The sequence below is a fragment of the Pyxicephalus adspersus genome, chromosome 2 (genome assembly GCF_032062135.1).
Source record: "Pyxicephalus adspersus chromosome 2, UCB_Pads_2.0, whole genome shotgun sequence".
NCBI classification, from domain to species: Eukaryota; Metazoa; Chordata; class Amphibia; order Anura; family Pyxicephalidae; genus Pyxicephalus; species Pyxicephalus adspersus.
This window is the reverse complement of record NC_092859.1, coordinates 71,278,027-71,302,966: the sequence shown is the minus strand read 5'-3', so window position 1 is coordinate 71,302,966 and position 24,940 is coordinate 71,278,027. Positions and strand designations below refer to the sequence as shown.

Below are 24,940 nucleotides of genomic sequence, written 5' to 3'. Positions count from 1 at the left end.
TATTTATCCAGTGCTGGGATTTACACAGTTGTACCACACTGAACATCGCTTTATTAGTTGCACATCTGCCCATCAATGAAGTTGGATAGAAGGTTCTTTTGTTGTTTTCTGCTTAAGTCCATTGGTTAACTGGAGTTCTTTGGCAGGAAGACTACTAGTTTGTGTTTGTCATGTATGTTGTGGTGGGAAGCTATCCACAAATTCTCAGTAATAGATCAGGGCTTTAGGTTAAGGTACCAGTACTTTAATTTTCAATAGTTATAGCATTTTTATAGAATGCTAGCCAGATTGTACACAATTACAGCTCTGCAGTGGACTGGACATGGGAGTTCAAGATCTTGATGTCAAAGTAATCTAGACACCTAGGGAGCTAGTCGATGACTTACAGTGCCTCACATCCAGCCAAAACTTGATCCTTTTTTTGGAAATATCAACAAATAAGTAGTTTGTTGCAGTGACAAACCTACCCTTTTGTAAACTTATATTTGCAGAGTGGTTTTCACTGTCACAAATTTATAACTTTTACCTCCTGTGTCAACCAGCCATCGGTTTCTATTTCCTTTTGTATCAGCAAGCTGGATGACTGCCACCACATCACCACGACTGAGGCTTAGCTCCATTTCCTTATTGCTTGAGAAACTGCTTACTACCTGGTAGAGCTTTTCAGCCTTGTAACGTTGCAGTAGCTGTTGGATTTGGCGTTCAGTGGCTGGGGTGAGCTCCTAATACAAGAAAAGAGATAGAGGTGGAATAAAATGGACTGATATGTTTCATAATCTTTAAAAAGGTAACAAGCAAATCCAAGAGTCATGTGAAATGTTGAAGTGATCTACTGATATCCAGTAAACACAGCAATTGTACTAGATCAAATAAGTCACAGTTTTTGTGCAAGCATTCTTCATTTAAATACCCACACGTTGCTTTATACAGGATCAGTAGGAATGTAATTGGTTAGATCTATTCTGTGTAATTTCCTGTATACATCTTTCTTTTGCTGGTTCATGCATCATTAGGCTTAAATCACACTGACGCCTTTAAGACAATTTTTTGTACTGGCAATTTTGCAAAAATGGTGTAAGAGGCAGGAGGAGGGTGTTCCAGCATCAAAAGCAGTTGTGCTCTAGATCATCATGTAAAAGACACATACTTCTATTAGTACTATATCAAATATTGGACCTCTATGGGCCCAGTAGTACAGATAACTCAGCAAAGGCTGCGTACACATAGAAAACTGACAGCTGAGCAATTGAGCGCTGTACACAGATTGCATATTTTGCTCTAATAAAAGGGGAGGGGGAGGACGAGCAAGCAGCACCCTGTTGTGCTCTCTTCCCTTGTCTTGTATAGCGATCTTTCTTGATGAGTTTTTCAGACATTGGGCGACTAATGTACACATGTCAAATTCTCGCTGGAGACAAGCACAACTGTTGCACCTGGCATGTGTAAATATGCCAAAGATAGGCACCATGCCTTGTTAACGTGGTCATACGAGGGCTGCAGTAATTGTAAAAAAAGGAAAGAGTGGGATACACCAATGTACTGTCAGAAACTATTGTGAAATAAATCACAATTTATTAAAAACAAAGTTTTAATACTCTGTCTACTCTGATACTCTGTCAGGTTATAAAAAAAAGTTCCAAAGTAATTCAAATAGAACAAGTAGTCCAATAAACGTTTAGACAGAGCTGTTACTGTTTGAAGCCCCCTTTTAATGTACTTCCATTTCTTCACTGTGAAGAACATTTTGTAGAAGCCACTTGCATGCTTCCCTTAAAACCCATCTGAAGCCTTATTGAAGTATTTTTTATTTGGCTGCAGAAAAAAGGGCCTAATTATAAAAAACTCTCCAAGACAAGAAGATGGACTATCATGTGAGAACCTGAGGTATCCAGCAACCGTGGAATGGATCTGCCAACTAATAGCAAATCCTGTATTTTTAGTCCTGTACCAGATCCATTGCAAGTTTGCTGGTTTACCTAGGTTCATCCATGATAGTTTAGTACACGTGTGTGCTTAGAGCTGTATCTGCTTTGTATTGGCAACTGTACAGTCTCCAGCAGTCTTACATATCGCCCTACATAGTGCCCCATTCGCTAGCATTCATGCCCCCGGACCAGTGTTGTTAATTGAAGCATTGGGCTCCAGGTTTTTAAAGCAACGTTTGAGCAACCCATCAAAAAGCCTAGGTATTGCAAGGTGTCAGGTATTCCTAATAAAAAAACCTTGAGAAAGCTAATATTTGCATAGACATTCTGCATAGTTTAGGTCTGTGCTTTGTGTTAACACATCATAGAACATTTATTTAAGCTGAAAGTTTTTGCTGTGGGCTATCTGCTACTTTTCTATTTTATCTGCCTTTTTAACAAATCAACTTCAAACATATTGCAAACTATGTGATTATACTATTGACTATCACTTTGGAATTATGATTTATTCAGTTGTTTTGGGATTGTATTAAAAATAATTTGAATGTGCATAGAAAGTGCATTTTCCTTTCTATTTGAAATGGCCTATGGTCATTTTTATTATTATATAATGATGCGAAATGGTACTATTTGACTAATTTTCTAGTCTCAGGGGAAAATCATTGTGCTAAAATATTACGTTGCAATTGCCTTTTAGAAGAAGACTAAATGGTGGAGGGCTCACAGAGAATTTTACTATAGGACCCTGCCATGTAGTGAATAAAACTAACGATTTATTGTTGTTATATTTTTCTTAATTTTACACACAAGTTGTTACTTTAATGGGGATTATGTATGATTAAGAGGACCCGAAAGCTAGGTACACACGTGCAATAATTGCCGTTAGAAAACGAACGACTAACGACTGATCAGCGATTACGCACGATTATTTTGAACGATCGTATTGTGCACAATTCTGTACATGCTGTAATGATACAATTGTTCAATATAATTGACCAATAGTGTACACACGCTAGATTTGATCATTTGAATGATGCAGGAAGTGACATGTAAAGGAGAAAGTGTATTACAGAACAATCCACGATCACTGAACGACCGTACACAAATATGATAGCGAACGATCGTCGCCCGAACAGATCCGTTGGGTCGGTCATTCGTTTCCAGCAACAATCCACATTCATCGGCGTCGTTGTGCACTTTTTTTGTTAACGATAATTGGACAATTTGTCGTTAGTCGTTCGTTTCCAACGATAATTATTACACCCAGCCTAAATAATCAATCTGTATGATTTTGTTTGTCCAAGTTTAAGCTGGCTCATGTACAAACTTGGACAAACAAAAATATACAGATCAATTACTTAGGGTCCTCTCAATCAAACACAATCCCTATAAAAGTATAAACAAGTATTGCTAGTAAAATTAATAAAAATTTATAACAATTATCAGTGTTTTCACTATCCTTTACTCTCAATTTTAGCTGCTCACAATGCCCATTGTCATTTCCAGGATGATGACATTCATATGTTGTCCGCCTTCCTGCCAGTATTTAAAAAGGGATATCGCTGCATCCTGTGAATGGCCTGATGGCATTTTGGAGGCATTAAGCCTGATAATACACATATCTATATTGCAGAATGTGAATTTAACTACTGATAACTTCAGTCTGCACAACAGAAATGGCATTTATTCATAGCTTTTTATTGCACTGTATTTGTTTATTGTATGACAACATATATACATATTATACTTATATATATGTATATATCATTTACAATAATATATGCCTAATATTACTTCTAGAATTGCTAGTCTGAAAAATAGGTAAGCTTATAAAGTAAACTCCATTTTTAGTCTGATTTAGCATTATCAAATCTTGGAGCTCTACTGTCTTTTCAGGAGAGTAAATATCTGTATGGTTTTATAGACTTGGAGTGTGATTCTACTAGAGGAAAGGTTATGTGTCTGAAGATGTGGCAATGAAGAGGGCATCACAAAAATATAAGGAACTGTATACAATGGTAAAGAATGCCTAAGATTACTAAATATTTTATGTTGTCACTAAAAATTTTTTTAACACTTTACACACTTACCTGATCTATTGGCGGTAATGATTCCTCCTCAAATTTTTGGATGAATTCACTAAGCTGAGAAACCATTTGGCAGATACCATCCTCTACCCATCTATTGAAGTTTGCCTCTGCAGCCATGCTACAATGCATCTATAAATAAATATAAATATATTCAACAATATGTAGCATTTCACTAAAGTTTTCATGAATGTTAGAATGAAAATAAAGTGACAGTCACTGTCTTTTCCTTTTTTGACAACCAATAAAAACAATGAACAAAGTATTGCTCTTAGTAAAAAAAAAAGTTTTCTAATATACAGAAATATTTATTTTTGTGTAGGTTACATATTACTTACCTGGAAAATGAGATCAGTATACAATCCAGAACCCAAACAACCTTATCAGCTGCCACCATTTAGACCAGCGGTCGCCTTTTCAGGACCACTAAAATCACCGTCTCCCAACCTACATTGGTGGGGAGCTGGGTGTCACTCAAAGGGGGCGAAATCTCCCTCAGAGTGACGTCATAATGACATAACCCCGCTCACTCTCTCATCGCAGATCTGAGTCTGCAATGGGAGAGTGAGCGGGTTGTGTGCAGGGACAAAGCCTGCCCACTCACCTGAGCCTGGGAACTGTTCAGGGTACGTGGTCCATGGCTCTGGCTGGTGTGCGTAATATGGAAAGTTGGCACTATATAAAAAACTGCCATACTGGGTCAGGGTGGCATGTGGAAACTAATTTTATGGTAATGGTATTGTAATTGTATGCACATAAGAAATGAACAAATATTATGTCCACCACTTGGCTTCTATACAGTTTGTATTCACTTGTTAACCTAAGTTTTTTTTCTACACTGTACATGAGAATCACATCCCTATCATTCCTTTAGAATAGCCATACTCTACAAGATTGCTGAAGGCCACCATGGGTTGGGCCATCCCGCATTGACTGGGACCATGGCATGTGTGTGCAGTGTAAAAAAAAAAGAGCACTACAGGAATTCAATAATGAAAATATGTATCAAAGTTGTTATTTATAACTAACGGTTTGTTAGTAATGATGACCAATGTACTCGGCAGTTAAGAAGACACTTTATTACCTGAGACGCTTGTGTTTCTGCTGCATGTTGTCCTTGCTCAGACAAATCTTTTTGCAATGCTATAAAGGTAAGCAAGATGCTCTGAAGCCACTGCCAGGACAAGGAGATGCATCTGGGAAGTTCAGACATGAGCATGGAATGCATACTTTTATAGTTGTTTTCAATAACCTCCTCTTCATATGTCTTGTTTCCTGTCTCGCTATACTTCTCCTCTAGGTTTTCATAGTCTAATAGTTTGTCTGCTCTTTTCTTTATGAGATTCTTTGGGCCCTTTAAGCATTCTGAAAGGTTACTTATGGGTTGAAGGACCAGTAACTGCACCCTCGTCTTCTGCAATCAGAAAATGAATTTTAGTATTTATATCAAAATACAACCAAACCAAAAGCAAACCATGTTCTTCCTATGTCCTGCTGTACTGAAGCTAATAAAAGCTCAGTGCAAGGATCTTAAATCAAAGATCATTTCCCCAAAAAAAGTTTTTGTTGTTGTTGGCTTAGTCATTACTGCATCATTAAATCAGCATTCAGGTACATGTTCCTGCTCTGTGATCCACCGGAAACCACTACTAGGATAAGGAAACAGACTTTTTATTGTAAAAATCATCACTTAGCAGACCACAGACAGAATACTAACAATAATAGTGTTACTCTTATAAATGCGTCAGTAAATAAAATCTGTAAATTTCATGTATAGGATATGAGGCATTGCTAATCTTTTCTTATATTATTATTCTAATGTATTACCTTTTTTACCCATTTATAAAATGTGTTTTTCTGTAAAACATGAGTTTTACTGCTACTTCTTTGGCAGATACTTTGGCAGATCAACACAATTAAAAATGTATGTCTGTAAAGCATTACATAAGGTCAGCTATATAAACCTGGCAGATTACCAATAAAGCAAACATTATATCACTTACAAAGGCCGGATATATCCTGTTGCAGAGTTCCTGTACGAAGCCCTGAAAAGGATGCATTGATCCCTGCAAGAACTCCAGCGGATATGTCTGAGGCTGGATATTGAGAAATGCCTGAAAAATATTTTTTTTATTCTCAGGACACAAAATAAGATTTGTTATACATTCCAGTGATTATGTATATATGATATAATATGTAAATATTGTATATGAATATCATCTAATTTTTGTGTCCAGTAAGCAGATAGCTCCTTAGGCGGCTTTAAGCAAGTTTTCTTGTTTTTCTTTTGTTCTATTCTCATAAGAACTCAAAGCTAAAATTGAAAATGTTTAAAATTGTGACCTTTCCTTGTTTGGAGAATGCATGCAAAGTGTGGGTTAAACAAAGCAGTCAATGGGCCTCTGGTAGATATCTATAGTGCTCTGGGAATCTGCTCACTTGTAGCAGTGGTTGGGTGCAAGCTGACTATTGCGCTAATAAAGGCAGTCTGAAAGGGGCCTTAGTTGCCCTATTCTTTGACCGGCTACTCTATTCTATACAGTCACTTTACAGTTATTAAAAATCACCTGAACAATTTGAAGTAAGAGTTGAAAAGCTACAGATCTGCATGCACTATATTGCAAAGTCTTATAAATACAATACATGTGAATTGCCAGGGCCAGGTGTAGATTTTACTTTCATTTATTTCCTATTATTTAGTGTAAATCTCATAAACACCTCTAAACAATCCTACATTTTAGTTTATTCATTGGTTTACACAAGAGTCAAAGACACACACCTTACTAAATAATTTCATTATTTTCATGAAATAATGAAATCTAAAATGATCCTGTCTCTAATAGCAAAGATTAGTTTTGGGGTTCATTCATTTCAGGTGCATTGCTTTAAATCTTCAACAGACTTTCTTGTAATGCATTGAACATTGTGCATTCTTGTATACAGGTTAAGTGCAAAAAACAATAGTTATTTATTTGTTTTGTTGATTTTCTACAGTTAAGATAATATGATATATGCATTTGCTTACCTCCATGTTTTGAACATATACTACTACGTTTTCTTCCAGCTGGGAAACAAAATTTGCCAATCTGTGAAACTTTTCAGCCAAACTGTCAAATTCTTTGTCTTCTTTCTGCGAAAAAAATATCAGCATCTTTATTTTTTTTACTTATAATAAATTACGTTAACTATACAATTAACATTTACAAATGTATATATATGTGTTTTTTTTTTTTACAAATGTATATTTGTATTTATATTTACAAATATACAATTAACATATTGGAATGGAAAGGCTTTGAGTCAGTATGATCTGATACAATCTATTTTCCCCTGAATTAGTAACAAAAGTCAAAGAAAAGATTGACACTGCCTTTTACAAAATAAAGAATATCGTTCAACAGATTTACCAGTTTTATTTATCTTACCAATTTCTTTACGCCTCTTGCCTTCATTAATGTTGATGTTCACCTCATTCATGGTGTCAAGAGCGCTCTGTAACATCTTCTGTGATTGCTTATTTTGTGGTACGTGTTTCTGGATGCTGTGCAGTAACAAGGGGTACCTGGTAATACGCTGCACAGGCTGTATCAGGTAGAAGGAGAGGTCTTTGTATTGTTTAGCTCTATCCAAATTTCTGTAAAAAAAATATGCTGGCAAAATTATTATTTTAAAACATAAATTGGTATAATCACAAACAATAAAAGTGCAAACTTGTACAACGCATCCACTCAGATACTTAGATTTCACTTAGCATTTACATATATGTATTTACACACCGCATATATGTGTGCACACCAGTGTACCATGTGTATAAGTAAACTAACTACAGTGAACAGTGCTCATACTCTGTGTATACATGCTAAAGCATACAAGGTTAGTACAATGCACTTTTTTGAATTAAGCCAATGATTTCAGAAATTAGGTTGAAACTGCTGAATAAAATAAAAGCTACAAATGTATTATACGGAATATATACAGGATACAGAGATATTATTAAATGATATATTGCTTATAGCTAGTTCCAGATGTTATTAAAAGAGAATCTTCTTACCACCCTTTCCAAAATACACTTAAACATTCACCAATGGGAAAAATAAGAAAAAATTGCTAATTTTTTTTGATATTGCAGTAATTTTCTTAAAAAGCAAAAGGTTAATTTTCAGCTCAAAACTGTTCTCATATGTGAAACATACAGAGCAAGCAGTGGCACTCACTGTACTACTTGCAGTATTTTTTGGATTTTTTCATATATATTTGTTTCTTGGTAACTCTGAAGTAACTCCGTAGATCTTGTAAATCCATTACAGTAAACAGCGTATGCATTTTCCATATCTGTGCTGTATTCCTGAAAAAGGCGTCCTGAAAATAAAACATATTTGGGTTTACCTTGGGTTTTAGGTTTACCTGCTGTTTCAGAGCCTGATAGGGTCTCCTTACTCTACTCCAAAACTTTAGAAGCTGGGTGGCATTTAAAAACAGAATGTCCCAGCTTTAGGGGTTTCCAACTGTGATTCACAGGGCATGAGGTATATCTAGATATATGTTTTCCCTTGCTTGTAAAGTACTTTAAAAGTGACCACAGGGCTCATTGGTGGTGAGTGTGCCTTGCAAGGTGCACAATACATACAACCTCATTGTTAGAGCACCTTAAGCATAGCCACAGCATGCACAGATAAATGCAAACTGAAGGGCAACACAACTTGCAATGATTATGCAAGGTGAAATAGATCTTAAAGCCAACAATTTGCACTTTGCAGTGTTTAATATTTATGCTTCTAGATATCAGCCTTTACTTTTATTGGCTGCATTGATAGATACTGAGAAGAACATGGCAAGGACATCTCACTATCCATATGAGTGATGAAGTTGGGAGGATATCACACCATACCTCACAAACCAATAATACATTTGAAATGATAACAAGGACTGGAGGAGACTTCAGCACATTAAGAGACAGAAGATCTTGCTATTATATGACATAAATGGAGGACAGTATGTAGGGCCTGCTATTGTCTGTCCAGCGTAAAGGAGTCACCAGAAACGAATGATGGTAACATCCTCGTACCAGTAACCACTTTTCAGAAATTTACTTTTGTTTTTCATTGTGTAAAAGACACAGAAAAAAAAATGGTTTTAGCTTTAAATACACTTTAAAGTGTACCTATAGGTAATATTGTATCATAGTTTTGGAAACAACTAGAAATGTCAGTTTTACTGCTGTTGGAGAGATTCTTTCAAATCTAACCAACTAAAAAGGCTGTCCCAGGACGTGAAGTGAGGGGAGATTTCTCTAACAACACAATGTTGACAATTTTTAATGTTGTCTGTATTCCTGTTGCATATTTTTAAGATATAAATATAGAAACTACTGTTATGAACTTGTTTTTATAGGTCCAAGCTCTGCAGCTGTTACTTTATCCTAGCTTCACTACCTAGTATGTCACTGAGACAGGAAGGGCTCTAAGCCAGTAAATTCAGAAATTCCATCAGAATTCCTTGCTAGCATGTTTAAGATCAGTATCTCACTAAGCACTGACTGAAGGAGGGATGGGAGAGTTCCAGAACCTTCATTGTTAAGTTAGTAAAGCCAGGTTCCATCTTTGAGCCCAAAGAGCTTTCCTGGTAAATATAAAAAAAAAGTTATTGTAATTAGGTTTTCCTTGCAGATCTTACAATGACGTCCATATGACCACCTAGGCTACATAACTGGGGAGCTACAAGAATTACACTAAGTAGTTATCAGTGCAATTAGTAGTCATTGGGACATAATTTTCTATATATTTAACAGCCCTACTTACCAATTCGACATAACTGGTCTGGATAATTTTCTGTATCTTTTAATTCACTGAGAAATGACATATGGACTTCAAGAAGTTCATCTGCATTAGAAAGGAGACTTCTGGCATTAACTTCTGGGATCTAAAACAAAAAATGAAATATTTTTTATATTCAATGAGCATACAATAAATCGCATTTTTATATAGCCTCAAAAGAATAATAATCCTAACATATATGCCCCAATTTATTTCAACCCTTTTGTTTCAAATACTACAATAAAAAACTAAAAGGTAATCGTACTTGTTTCACTGAAGACAAAAACATTTGTATTACACTGAAAAATCATTTTTCTATGAAGTCAAAACTTGATTTGAGAGAATTGAGCACATAACACATATATGCTGCTTATCATAAAGCTGGATAATATTCCATTATTTTTAGTATTGTTGTGTTGAAATAGGAAAGTGTTCCCCTATGTTCAAAAGGCAGTTAATATGAGCCATTTAAGAGTTTTGTCCTTGACAGCACATGGACATTGTTCATAGACACAATTGTGCAAAACAAAAGTGGAACCATATGAAAAAAATACAAGAATGTGGAGTAGGCAGGTTCTTTAACCTCCCTAGCGGTTCATTTCTCTCCGGTTTTATATGTCTGAAAGCGGTACATTGTTTTTCATGAAAATTTATTTTACAGTATAATATAATAGTATGAGTATAATAAAGTTTGAAACACAAAGTCATTTAAAAACAATAAATTGAATAAATTAAAAAATCTATATATTAAAAAAAAAAAATAATAAAAAAAAAAAACATTATACTATAATATATACTGTAAAATAAATGCTCTTAAAAACAATGTACTGCTTTTACACATAAAAATCCAATGTATTGTGTTCAATACAGTTACTTTGTATTGAATGCAATACAAATGGATTTTGAATTTTCCGCCCCACCCGGTCGAGACGTACACACGCACCGACGTCACTGGGAACTCCCCCGGTGACTCATCGGATGCAGAAGCAGGAAGAAGAAAGAAGATGGAGATCGTGGCGCTGGACGGCGTGGGACCCCGGCAGATCAGGTAAGCGCTCTATTTACTAACCTTCCATAGGTGTTACCACTTGTAGCAACTTTTTTCTACCCCGAGTCACTCTCGAGGTTACCGCTAGGGAGGTTAATGCACAAGTACAGATCAGTGTACATGCCAGGCATAACTGGCAGCTAGGAATTATCTAACTCCTGTGCGCATGAGCGGATGTTACGTCATTGTGGCCTGGCCTAGTAACACAGAAAAAGACCAGGCACACATGTTTATGTGTAGGTGCTCATTATTACCTTCCATCTGCCTGTCATGTTCCCAAAAATAATAACTTTATTCTTTCTTGAATGTTGCACTGAATTGTTGAAATGGAGGTGAACATGTTCTCTTTTCAGTAAACCCATGGGGTGGTAATTTAGCCATACACTACAGACTTCCTGGCCAAATCCATAAGAATTTTAAAGCTTTACTTTACAGATGAAATCCATATATATATATATATACTGTTTCACCAATTATTAGATTTGTAAATTAGTCCAAGCAGTCCTGAAATGTATGCAGCCCAGCAGTACAACATATCTACTATAATAACCCTACCACAGATTATATAGCCTGGACACCTCCTGGGTCCCCAAATGTGACTGGGCAATATAGGGTCAGAAGAATACTGATGATACATTTTTCTGCACACTCTCAACAAACTTTTTTACCTCCTCCAGCCTGGGCTGAATGTGGGAAATGAGAAGTTGCAGTGAACGAACATATTCTGCCTCTGTGTTAATCAGTTCCTTTACTTCAGGTGCTAAAGTCCTAAATTCACGGACTTCATCATATACAGGCTCTTCTAGCTGAGGAATATTCTCATAAATCCCATCACTGTTAACTGGTGGTATGCCCCCACTGGAGGGGCTGCCATAGGACCCTGATGCATTGTGGGTAATATAACCAATCTGAGAACAGGATTCCTGGTCATCTGATCCATAGCGTGTCAGAGGCACATTAGGGTTTGTAGCACTACTGTCCATGTAATCAGAATAACTGCAAAGAAAGCACATTATATTTACTGGAATATGAAAACATTTTATAAATGCACACAAAAAACAGGTTTAGTTATGAAAACACTTTTTAACTTGGGTCAGATTGTCACATGCAAGGTACTTTTCTTTAAACTCTAACTTCCTGGAGCTTATTAGGTAAGTGAAGATTTTCAGAAATGGCACAAATATTTCTTTTGTGTCGATACTACTTTTAGCTTCATAGGTGTCATATGAGGCAGGACTTTTATGGTACCATTTATACAACCTACTTTATATATATCATAATATATCCAGATCGAGCTCACCTACTAATTTGAAGGTAATCCCCCATTGATGTGTGTTTCTCAACCAGGGTTCCTCCAGAGGTTAATGGGGGTTCCTTGAGCAATAAGCAATTTGTGTTTCAGAGGTCATTTTTAATTACACCAATTATCTTTTTGGCCATCTGTAAGGGTGACATTCTTCCCACTGACCACCACACTAATGTACTGTGAACTGTTGATATAGTAATTATAATCCCTGTTCCTCAAAACCAGAAAGTTATGTTAAGGGTTTACCCATGTTAAAAAGAAAAGCATCCTTTGAGGTAATGCTGACTTCACTACATGTGTACTACCACCCCAGTGCTGCTTTCCTTGCTACAAACCTCAATAACCCATCATCTATTGAGAAATGGTGGCACAGATGTAGATTTATTTATAATAAGAACTTGTATAATATGACGCAACCCATGGCAACATCTACTACATACGGTAACAAACTCACATTTATATTTGATATTTAATGGAAAATCCAATTACACCTAGTAATGCATTGTTAATATGCAAGGATCTACCATTTCTATACAGCCAAGAAAAGACTAACCCATGTACATCTCATTTACCAGGCATCGTCAGGCATATGCTACATGTCCATGTTACATGAGCATACATGGATAAACTAAAATGTCCAGTTTGACCATCTAAAAAAACTTTTTAAAAACTTATGTTCATTCTGATAAAGGATAAATAATAGTGAAACATGGTCCAATTTGCTTTCACAAATGCCTTTATCTTATACAAATCATATAAAATTCTTATATCAACATAATATTTCCCAATAAAAATATGCCATAGAAATATAATGTGAAGAACAGAAAAGCCATTACATCGTCAGCACTACATCTATTATGATAATAACACAAAAAAGCAACAAAAAGATGCTAAAAATCCACTGCTGATATTGTTAACACGTTATTGGAAATTGTTGATTAACTAGTCCATTGGTTAATCTGTCTTACCTGCTGGATGAATTACTCTGGCTCATGTGATCGTAAGTGTCACTCACACTTTCAGTATCACTAAACTCTGAATCATAATAATATTCTTCTTCATCAATAACTTCTTCATATACCGGGTCTTCATCTTCAGCAGTTTCTAACTCTGGAGAGCTGTTCTGATTATAAGATAATGAAACACTTCTCTGGTCACTTATTGGGAAGTTCTCAGCATGACGAAAAGACCTGGGAACATAGCAAAAGCAGTAATGAAGACAATAATAAATATTTTAATGACAGTACCTTCTTACAACTGGCAAATGTTGGAAATTATGAATAATTGATGAGCCATCATTCCTTCTTTCTTGATTTTACAAGGATAAGATGACAATCTAGCTGTCAACTTGTCCAACATGTGCTGACCTTCGTCCACCACCATGGGGATAACCAATAAAAGTATTTTTGCTAAAAACCTATTCTTCGCCAAGGATGAAAGATGCCTATAGGCCACATAAAGATGCATGCGATTGCATGTGCATGTATGCATTCCAAAGGGTTAAAGGACCTTTTTTACAAACCAGATCATATTGTAATAATGGACCCTGGGGTTCTTTTAATGCTAATACTCAAAAAGCCCCACCTTTGACATGGATACTTGGGCATCAATGTGCTATAGAGCTTGTGCAATTAAACCCGTGTCAGAGCTGGAAGGTCCAAGATGGAGCTTTTCTGGAAAAGGCCCTACTGCAGTTGTAAGCCCAATATTGTTTAAAATAGATGTAATAAACTACTAAATTAGTTTAAATGACTTCAAGGGCCAAGGTCTTATAGAGTAAATTTGCATAGATGAAAACTGACTTACAGAAATAGCTTAATAACTTGATAAGTTAAACAACAGGATAACAACCACTAACTGCAAACTGTCAATTATGGGCAAATTTGCATATCAATGGCATGTTAACAGAGCAAACAAAACTAAATAGTGACATAAAGCAAACTTGGAGAAAATATACAGTATTGCCACCTTAACAATAGCAGTATGGCAGGTTGACTATTGCTATAACTCTGAACAAGGGGTTCTCTAAATATATAATTGTACTGTGAACGCTAGCAGAACAAAAGAATCTATAATTAAATAGGTTTGTGGGACTATAATTACAGAATGCATAATATACAATGCACATTTAAAGCTTTTTGGTTGCAGGTAGGATTAATAATCTTATTACACAGTGTTTATAAAGCCTCATCATATTGCGCTGTAGAAAGTCCATAGTCATATCTCTAGCTGTCCCTCAGATAGTGTCGGGGACGAGATTCGAACCTGGAACATAGAGCTTCAAAGGCCAGACCATTAATTGTATTAATGTACAATCAATCATACCACATATATAAAAGTTTGTAACTTCTGTATTTTTATAATACTATATAGCCCTATCACTTAATAGCCCTAGCATCTGATAATAACAACAACAAACATAATACTGTAAATGTTTTTGTATCTGTTTTAGCTGTAGGTGGTTTTCTTATCTTTGCCCTAACTCACACAAATGATGATTGGCTCTGTGTGTTGGGATATATATACATCTAATTATGCCACTCGGTGTAATAAACCTGTCCTCTGTTGCATACACCTGACCACTGCACTCTTTAGAATTTATGAACCTTACCCCTGCACTCTGAATATTTCATCCACCTGCCTCTTGCAGTATGTAAAATACTCCAACACTTTGTTCTTTACATACTCCTGACATCTGAGCTGTGTGTTATGAACTTTTGACTCAGAGCAGATTAAGCTCAGGATTACTTTACCCATACCCATCATATGCTGCAGAATAATATACATCATTACTATCTTTAATATACAGCATTATTATCTTTATTGCATAAACCCCAATGCCATTACTATGAGAAACCAGTTTAAAGAACAGTTTAACTATTTGGGTTCAAGATTGAAACGTTTGAGACGGAAACTAAAAGAGAGATTAACATTGCTGTCTTAGAGAATAGAGAATGAAATAAAAGTCAGGCTTCTAATTTACCTTTGAGGTGGGTTTTTATTTGATGCCAGAAGGTTTTCAAGACGTCTACTAAAATCTTCACATCTACTATTGTTCCTCACAAGAGATAATGGCAAAGGACCATGAGATAGATGATTCTGTCCTTTTGCATTTTGGGATGATCTAGGATTTGAATGATTATGGTGCCAAGTAGAAGAGTTATTGTTATGGTAAGATCTGCCAGCAGTTATTTCAGATTGCTCATTGCTTGCAGGATATCTTTCAGTGCAACTGTCAGACATGGTACAAAAAAAAAAAAAACACGGTGAAAGCGTTTTACTTCAATATGAATATTTACTTCAAACAATTATGGCAGCACAATCATATTACAGAAATGTTGAATTGTCCCCAATTTCATCTTTGCAATTGTAAAGCCCCTGGACATTAAATTGTCACCATTGCTGAGAGGCCTGAAAGATTTCAGTAAAACAAACCTAAAGTACAGTCAGGTAAGTTATCTTTAAATCCTGTTACTGACTTTTTGAGGTCTTCTCAAAGCCGCTTAACAAGATATTTTTGTTCAAGTTGGCTCCTATGGTTCTGGTATGGCCAGGTGGCAACAAAGGGGGCACCTGCTCATGAAACCCCCATCCCTTTGCCTGGAGAAGGGCCTTCTATTAAATATATAATAAATACAATGAATACCACCTACAACTTTAGGCCTTTTGCAGCCATGGTATTTGAATGTAACTTGTTACAAATGTTACCTTAAGCATAAAATTTCACCATCTCAACTTGACAGTCAAATTTTGACATATTTTGTATAACATACTGTGAACAAATAAAACATTTTCATGTTTTTACTTTGCAACAGAAAGCAATGGCATAAAATATCTTAAAACTGGGGTCCATTGAAAATATAAACAGTGAGTCAACCCACAAGTGCCAGTTTTTTATGGATTTAGCTTTTAAATTGCCCACGTTATCAATATTATATTAGTAACAGTTTTTTAATTTATGTATTTGTATCAACCTGCTACATTTTTACATACAGTATTTCCTATTTAACTATCTAATAATTTTTTTTGTTAGTTGCATAATGACCAAATAAATAAAAATATACATTTCCCCCTTTTCTTTGAGGCTGATGTTTGCTTTTACAGCTGCTAATACTTTCTAAATGTCTGCCTTTGCCTATATAATGGCAGCATAATAAAGACAAACATGTAGATCTCTAACAATCCTATAAAAGTACATAACATCTCAGCTTAGTATTTCAATTATCTCTTTAGGCTGCTTGGAATGCTTGAATAAGTGAATATCAGTGTATTTATTAGCTTCAGCGGCAGAATAAGCCCGTGCTTTGGGTCTGCTATTTTTATTGAGGGTAGGGCTCATGAAATAGCTGGTGCAGCCTGCCGCACATTCTCCACCCATGACAAAGCCTTATGATTTTGAGTCATCTGCTCAACACAACAGGACATTGTTACACAATGCCCAGAAACAACAGACAATACACTGACATCCAGTAAACAGCCCACAATTTGTATGGAGAAAATAATGGAATATGCTTTCCTAGCAATACAGTAAAATCCTTTTTTCTGCAAAGCAGTGGAATTTAAGATTTTCTAGTTTTTCATAGGAATAGTAACAATTGCTGCTGCTGATCACCTTAACCTCAAGGACAGTTTTTAAACATTTTCCTTTTGTTTACTTTGGAAAAGTTGATGGTTCTAAATACTACTCAAATGTACTATAAAATATCTTGTTTTGCAGTTTTGACTGTTTCAGGTTATCTGTAGCTGTATCTTTGTCACTGGAAATGATCTTTCATGATCATTTTTAGTGATAATAGAATGAACAAGTGCTGAAGTGTTATTGTGTTGTTTCCCTCTAATTGGAAGGAAGAGGGGAAGACTAGTAGGAGGTACTCCGCTGCTTCCTCTCGATATTAAATTACAGGAGTCATTCTGCTGTGTAGTGTTCTGCCACAGTACATTGGTTAATGACATCAGGGGAGCACTATACACTTGGATTTCAGTCTGAGACAATCACAAATGTCCATCTCTGGCAACAATCATCCAGTACTGTATGTCAATGTAGTTTTACACAATCATGTCTGGCTTTACTTACTGTTCTTGTTTATTCAGTGGGGAGTAGAACATGTGGTGCATACTTATACCTTTGCCACTGACTTTAATGAGAACAATTTTTCCAATCATGATTTCCCCAGACAGCCTACTGTTGCAGGGAATACGTCATAAATATTAGAACATTGTTTGTTTCATGGAGAACAATCACGTTTAAGTAATATATTAACCAGTATTAAATAACAGCCAGAACACCCGAATGGATGTTAGTTGTAGAATGCCTCTCAAAGTTTCATATTATTAGCTTTTCCTATAAGTTGGATAAGTAAACAGTTTAAAACAAATGTTACACAGCAGTCAGATGTTTTCTGTGTACTGCCTTTTGGCTCGTCCTAGTCTGGCTCATCAAACTGTAGGAGCAGAACTGCTTCTTTTCTCATTTATGTTAATGGGAATACAAAAATAGCTCTAAGCAGGTTGATGCAGCTTAGTATGGTAAACAATGCATATTGACCTCAGAATGATCAAGTGCAAGCATAATGCACCTGAAAGCAAGCTGCATTTATCTGTCAACCCAAGCCAAAACCCTGGCACCAGAGGATGACCTTGTTTTTTTTTTTTTTTTTGTTTTTTTTTAAACTGCCCCAGCAAGGTGTGCAAGCTAAGGAAAAGGGCAATGGATTGTCTTCAGAAATTGCAATGTTTGAAGGCAATCTATTGTCTCCACATCACTGCATTACTTAGGTAACCAATCTTATACAGTACTGGTGCCACCACTCCATGAACAATTTTAATATATTCAGACTCCGACTTGCTCTGAAAACTGACAAAAATATACAGGAATGGGGTGCTGATACAGCTTCTTGTCATGGAACTTTTGGTTCATAAAGGTAGGGACTGTAGGGGTTTACTATGTGAGATATTCTACATACCTTGCATATTTATTGCCAGTCAGTCAAACCTCTACAACCATTGAACATGTTCATTTTATTTATTTTTAGCAGCTCTACATTTGATTAAGTACCCCTTTTCCCTTCCCCGTTTTAGGCTTTCATCACATGTCAGCTAAAAATGCTGTATGTAGAATTTTACAAATGGTGTTCTCCTAGGAAGAGTTCTCCAGGTGCAGCATGCCTAATTGGCTGTATGTAGGAGTTTGCATAGCATTACACCACCTACCACCATTTTAAAAAAGTAAACTTTTTTTTAGAAAAGATGGTATACTGTACAAGTACTAGGTTTTACTTTTCCCAGCCAGTAGTTCTCCCATTATAGTCAAACATCCGGCCATTGTTACATAAACAGAATCACTTCCCTCACAGTCCAGCACAAATGTGCTCCATGACCTCATTAGGGTTGAATATTAAATGCATATAGTAACCCACCTAGACAAATCGATAGATGGACAAAACATGGATGCATTTAGACAATATCAGCATCCTTTTTAAATCCCTGTATAATACATAAAACAAATACTACAGTACAATAGATATTTTCAAAGTTTGTCAGTGCTGGAAATTTTACAATAAAAGCGTAAGTCTTCATTAGGAAAAAGTTATGACTGTAACATTAACCTCCCTGTTGGTATAAGTATTTGAGAATTTTTGAATGTCAAATTGGCACATTTGACATTTAAAAATATTTCTCATTTGAAATTTCCCACTGGCCCTGACCCCAACGCACGCACGCTGCCCCCACACACGTCACATGCCTGCCCAGCATCTGCATCCCCTAGCCTTGCGTCTCCAACGTTCACACGCCGGGATGTGAGGCCAGGGGACACAGATGGCGGGCCGGCATCACTGGAGGACACCGCAAACTTGTGACCAGATAAGCCCTTAATTGGACCCTGAATGTGGCTCAGGGTTACCACTTTTTGTAATAAATTTCACCCTGAGCCACACTCGGGATTACCGCCAGGGGGGTTAAGCACAATTTGTACAGAAAAAAACTTGCCCATGAACATTTACTGGCCAGTTGAAGAACTGGTCTCCCAAATTTAGGCCACATAAAACATTTGGCTGTAACATCCACTGGCGCTCTATGCAGAAAAGTCTAACATCATATAACATTTAAAAAAAAACATTTTCACTTAATTACAACATTAGTTTTGTGAGTTAGGTGTATCAAATGAAAAAGACATCCTAAAGTTAAAACAGTAGGATAAAGTCCCATACAGATGTCAGATGGACATCAGATCAATGGAGAAAGAAGTGGGGAAGGAAAGGGGCAAGTGGCACATGCTCGTTCCCAATCGGTTATTTATTATATTATGATACAGAAGTGGAACTAAACCTGCATGCCTTCCATTGCATATTGGTGCCTTTTTTACTTTGTTAATCCTGCAAACAATCCTTGTCCATCTTGATTGGCTGTGCTGAAATTAATTAAACACACGGGAGTTCATTCATCCCTGACACACACAAGGTAAGCTGGGAGTGACGGCTTACCTTGCATGCTCATCTCAACTTTTACACATTTTCCAGGCGCGATCAGGCAGGTAAGACAAGTTCTTGGGGGACATTGCCTGTTCCTTTCTGCAATAACCAACTGCCTGATCGTTTTTGAAAAGCAGAACTTTAGTTCCACTATGATCACCTCATTTGTCAACAGGGTCAAAACAAATAATATCTAAAACGCTGACAGTATGGGGTAAATCCTTATTACTGCACCGCAAAGTTTAACAGCAAATGTGGAAAGTATACCAGCAGATTGTTGAAATCCAATAGTGACTCCTCTTAACATAGGCTTCATGAACCTAATATAACCCTAGACATAATTGGTGTTCCTGGATGCAGCATGTAGAAATGGCTACCGCCATGCAAATGTTTTCACAAGCACACCCATATGTGTCTACTTTTTGGCACAGTTCCTAAAATCTGTTGTCAACAATTATAAGCAGATTCCTGAGGGATACCAACTATGTATATAGTTGACACACTACTCTTTTGGAGTACAAACTCAGAAGTAGTAGTCTGAATGCTTTGCTAGATGGGAGCATAGGCATAAGGATGGTTTGACTATTGCTCCCTCCTCTTCTTTATTAAACCTAATTTCTGGTAGTATAGTTATGCAAACTAACTTAGTTGCTTAAAACACTTTGACATGTGATGAAGGTGCAAGAAGAGTTTTTTTTTCAAATTTGCATTGGTACTTGCACTCCATGGCAGTACCTGGCTCCCATTGCCCCACCTAATAACATTGAAATTGACGGATACCATTAGTAAAACTCAGCCTTTATACACTTCAAATATGACATGTGACAATTTAATCAAACCTTCAAACAAAATCAAAAAGCTTGAACCGAAACCAAATAGTTTTACTCATCTTTTAGGGTGATTAGATTTTTTTTTAACACTGTGTAGGTTTCAACCTGACACTATAATCATTGTTCTGCTAGTTGCATGGGTGAATCCTCTGTAGAAACCTAGGCTATGTACACACGTCAGATTATCACCCGAGATAAACAGTTGTGCTTGTCCAAAATATAAAACAGTGGTTGTGTTTTATTTAAGTCATGCTTGATATGGCATTCTGTGCCTGTAACGTACTGTGTATTGTCTTTTATCCTTCTACAACAAAGTAGCATCAAAGAGCATTTTTCCTATAGTTGTTTGGACGATAGGGTTTTTTTGTTTTAAATATAACGGCAAGCAATAATGCTTTCAAAAGTGACCATGATTACTTACAGCAATACATGTTCATGATCATAGAATCTACAGTATATAGTGAGTTCATATTACTGCCCATTAGAAAAACATTTTTTTGTTTACTCTATTTTTAAACTGAAGAAAGGGTCAAAATTTTGCAGGTAGTTCCCACCCATCCTCGTTTTTTTTGGCTACCAGTTTGAGGGTAAAAATCCCAGTATATAAACTTACAACAGCGAGGTGCCCAAAAATTGCCCTCTTCCCTCCTTTCTGTAAATACAATGATTTGTACTTTAAATTTAAAAAGAAATGGTACATGTCCAGTTTTATGTGAAGTGTCAGCTCATTTGAATTGCATGATCTGCCTTAACACAAAGCAATTTATTGAGCAAAATACTACATATTAACATTAACATTAACAAATGCATTTTGTGTTGTATGTGTTTTAAAGATGCACACAAAACATATCTTTACAGTAAAAAAGGCAATATGCAATGGAAGGCATGCAGGTTTAGTTGATACATTATATATTGCAAATATTTAGTATGCAACATACACCCGCTGGGTACTTTATTAGGTGCACGTTGCTAGTACCAGGTTGAACCCCCATTTTGCCTTCATAACTGCTGTAGTTCTTTATGGTATGGATTCAACAAGATGCTGAAAATACTCCTCAATGACAGTGATCTATATTGGCATGATAGCATCATGCAGATCCTGCGGATTTGTTGTCATTTGTGAATTTCTTGTTCCAACACATTCAAAAAGTGTTCTGTTGGATTGAGATCCGGCCACTGTTCAGGCCAATTGAGTACTGTGAGCTCACTGTCATTGTTAGGAAGCCAGTTTGAGATGTTTGAGCTTTGTGGTAGGACAGGATACACTGCTGGAAGTAGCCATCAGAAGATGGGTGTACTGTGGTCATAAAGTAATGTATATGATCAGCAACAATGTTATGGCTGTGGAATTAAAACAATGTTTAGTTATTTCTAAGGGGCCCAAAGTGTGCCAAGAAACTATCTCTCATGCCATTACACGGACTGGTCTTGTAACAAAAGGCAGGATGGGTCAATGTATTCATGTTTTGATGCCAAATTCTGACTCTATTATCTGAATATTATAACAGAATTGAGTCTCATTCAGACCAGGCAACATTTTGCAACGTTCCCTTGTCCAATTTTGGTGAACCATTGGTACGCTTTTCACATTTACTGTTAAAATGTATTGTCCAGTATTCAGCACTTCCCCGTACTTTCAGTATGTTGAAACTGGGGGAAGAACTTCTCACTAGAATTTAATTTTATCTGTCTCCTTTTCTCATTCTCATTCATTTATCTGTCTTTTTCATACCCTCAGCAGAATTGTCATGCAATGTCTTACCCTTCCCTATTCTGGTGCCCAGTTTGAAATTCAGCAGGTTGTTCTGACATTGTTTATATGACTAAATGCATTGAGTTGCTGCCATTTGATCAGCAGATTAGAATTTTGCAATAACAAGCAGTTGAACAGGTGTATCTAAAAAAGTGGCCAGTGATTGTATATGGTCAAAACTGACCCTGCCTCTTGGAATGCCATGTATCATTTTACATTCTTGCTAAACAAGTCTGGTACTACTTGTTTAGTTAACAAGCACCTAATGTTTTGTTTTTTTATTGGTTACAATATTTACATTCCATTGTTAATCTCCAGATAAATACAGCCTTCTCTATTAGATGGTCATCGTTTCTGTTAACAAATATTACCTTGATTTTTTTTATCCTAATTATGACGCTAGCAAAAATTCAATGTTTTTTAAATTATGAATAAGTAGCCCTTCAAATAGGAAAGCCAATTTAGATCAAATCGGTGAAGTAATGCACGTTAACTTGCACTGCATTCAGGCAACCCATTAAAAAAAGGAATGAGCTACCGATGATTCCAAATATGAATAAAAAAAAAACTCTTTCCTTCTAGGCGCACCACAGCAAATTATTATTATTAATCAGTATTTATATAGCACCAACATATTACGCAGAGCTGTACATTAAATAGGGGTTGTAAATGACAGACAGATACAGACAATGATACAGGAGGAGGAAAGGACCCTGGCCAGAAGAGCTTACAATCTAAGAGGACCAAAACATAGTATATGTTTTACTACAATGCAGAGATCTGGATGGACCCCCCAGTCTTTTAGGCTCAGTAATGAACTCCAAACTACAGATGAGAAACCATAGAAAATCTATGTGCGGCACAGCAACAATGCACCTGTTCATCCTACGTCACATGGAAAACCTGGAATGCTCTGCTATACCCTCCCTATTATGAACACTTCCTGTGTTACACAGAGGATTCCAAACATTCACTCATATATACATAGCAATGAAAATGTTCTGCATCTGCATACATTTACATACATGCTTCATGTCACATAACTGAAATTGTACACAGGCTGACTGCTATCCTGACCTTCAATCATGTTTCTACTAATCTGACCCAACCTACAGTCTGGTGGTCCATACAATGCTAGGCACTGCCTACCTTTCACCAGCTGATATTCCAGTGAAGACTGTCTTTTCTCCAGCTATCAGGAAAGGTTAATAATAAACCCAGTGTAAGGACAGCCTCTCCCAGGAATGATTTCTGTGTTCAGCTTTCAGCTAGCTCTGATTATTCTGGGGCTGGCTGCAGAGGGAGGGACTGTATACAGCATGTACTCACAATACCAGCCTCACAGATTGTCTATTTACAACATCTCTAGAGAATGGATTGCATGCCTAGTGTAATCATAATAAAAAGAATGTACCATAAAGCTGAATTAGAAACATCTTTTCCAGTGTCATAAAATATTGTTGACTTCACACCAAATTTTTGATTTTCTGTTCTTTTATTTATTAGTTAAAAGATTGCTTCCATAAACTACAGGTAATTCCATCACAAGTAAACCCTTCAATGCATGGACAGGGATTTAACACTCATTTACCTTTTAAATTTTAATAAAATAAACAATGCTTGGTGTGATCCTTTATTCACCAATGGATGGTATAGCTAGATGTGGAGGGGGGAGAACGAGAGGGTTGCACCCTTCATAGGAAAGTTCAGTTTTTCTCCCTGCTTCGTCATTGATTGATCCGCCAGGAAGAAATGATGAATGATGCCAGGGAACACTTTGCTAGATTTTTGTGCCAAGACAAAGGATCCTAATTATCTTGAGGCAAAAATAACTTAGCATATGAACATAGTTGCAGGCTGCTAATGACTGGTATTGTATACAGTTGGGCAGGCCACAGTGGGATGCCTCTGGCTTATCCTCTGTCTTCATCTCTCCATAGAGGAGAACAGTGAAATATCAATATACTTACATTTCCCCAGCTTCTGTCTGCAGTGTCACTATGTACTAGCATCCTTACAGTGGGATCCCATGATGATCCACTGAGTAACCCAAATCTTTCACCCAAAACATTTACTTTGCACCGTGCTACAGAATCATGATGCTTGTATAATTTACTACTCATTATTGTTTCAGTTCTCATCAGAAGGATGGTGACATTTCCCCCTGCAGACTTGAAGCCAAGGAAAAGATATTAATTTTTTTACCAGGCAGGTTTAGAGCAGCGTTTTAATATGGGATAGGGGTTTATCACTAAGGCTGAGTCTATCTTGCCTTTAAACCACTAGAAAACAATGAAAAATGTCTATGCCATGTTTTTCCTGCGTTTACATTTCAAGCATTATCTATAACACTCATGAACGTGCCTCAAGGAAACGTCTTGGTGTAGATTAGCCCATTGTAATACATGTTAATTTCATACATGTGCTTTTAAAGCCTCAAGTTAAACGCTGAGAAAAAAGTGTAGAGTCTGTGTAGATTAAGGCTACGTACACACATGCAATAATTGTCGTTGGAAACAAACAATTAATGGCCGATCGTTCGATAATCATTAACATAAAAACTGCACAACGACAGGCCAACGATGCCGATGAACAAGGAATGGTGCTGGAAACGGACGACCATCCTGGCGGATATGTTTGGGTGACGGTCGTTGACTATCTATTGCGTGTACGATCATTCAGTGGTCGTTGATTAGTTCTGCGGTACAC

The 24,940-nt window shown here is 36.5% G+C and overlaps 1 protein-coding gene across 1 annotated transcript in view; it reads right to left on the bottom strand.

Annotated features, from left to right (window-relative positions):
• ARHGEF37 (Rho guanine nucleotide exchange factor 37) overlaps nucleotides 1-23,519 on the bottom strand; it is a 30,927-nt gene extending 7,408 nt beyond the window's left edge. Inside the window, exons 1-12 of the mRNA XM_072398992.1 lie at nucleotides 23,381-23,519; nucleotides 15,163-15,411; nucleotides 13,148-13,369; nucleotides 11,542-11,869; nucleotides 9,811-9,931; nucleotides 8,227-8,371; nucleotides 7,412-7,646; nucleotides 7,038-7,142; nucleotides 6,016-6,126; nucleotides 5,097-5,426; nucleotides 4,016-4,144; nucleotides 527-722 (exon numbers count right to left, since the gene is read on the bottom strand). Of these exons, the coding sequence (XP_072255093.1) occupies nucleotides 527-722; nucleotides 4,016-4,144; nucleotides 5,097-5,426; nucleotides 6,016-6,126; nucleotides 7,038-7,142; nucleotides 7,412-7,646; nucleotides 8,227-8,371; nucleotides 9,811-9,931; nucleotides 11,542-11,869; nucleotides 13,148-13,173 (1,726 nt within the window). The 5' untranslated portion in view covers nucleotides 13,174-13,369; nucleotides 15,163-15,411; nucleotides 23,381-23,519. The remainder of the gene's footprint in view (nucleotides 1-526; nucleotides 723-4,015; nucleotides 4,145-5,096; nucleotides 5,427-6,015; nucleotides 6,127-7,037; nucleotides 7,143-7,411; nucleotides 7,647-8,226; nucleotides 8,372-9,810; nucleotides 9,932-11,541; nucleotides 11,870-13,147; nucleotides 13,370-15,162; nucleotides 15,412-23,380) is intronic.
• Between the last annotated feature and the right edge of the window lie 1,421 nt (nucleotides 23,520-24,940).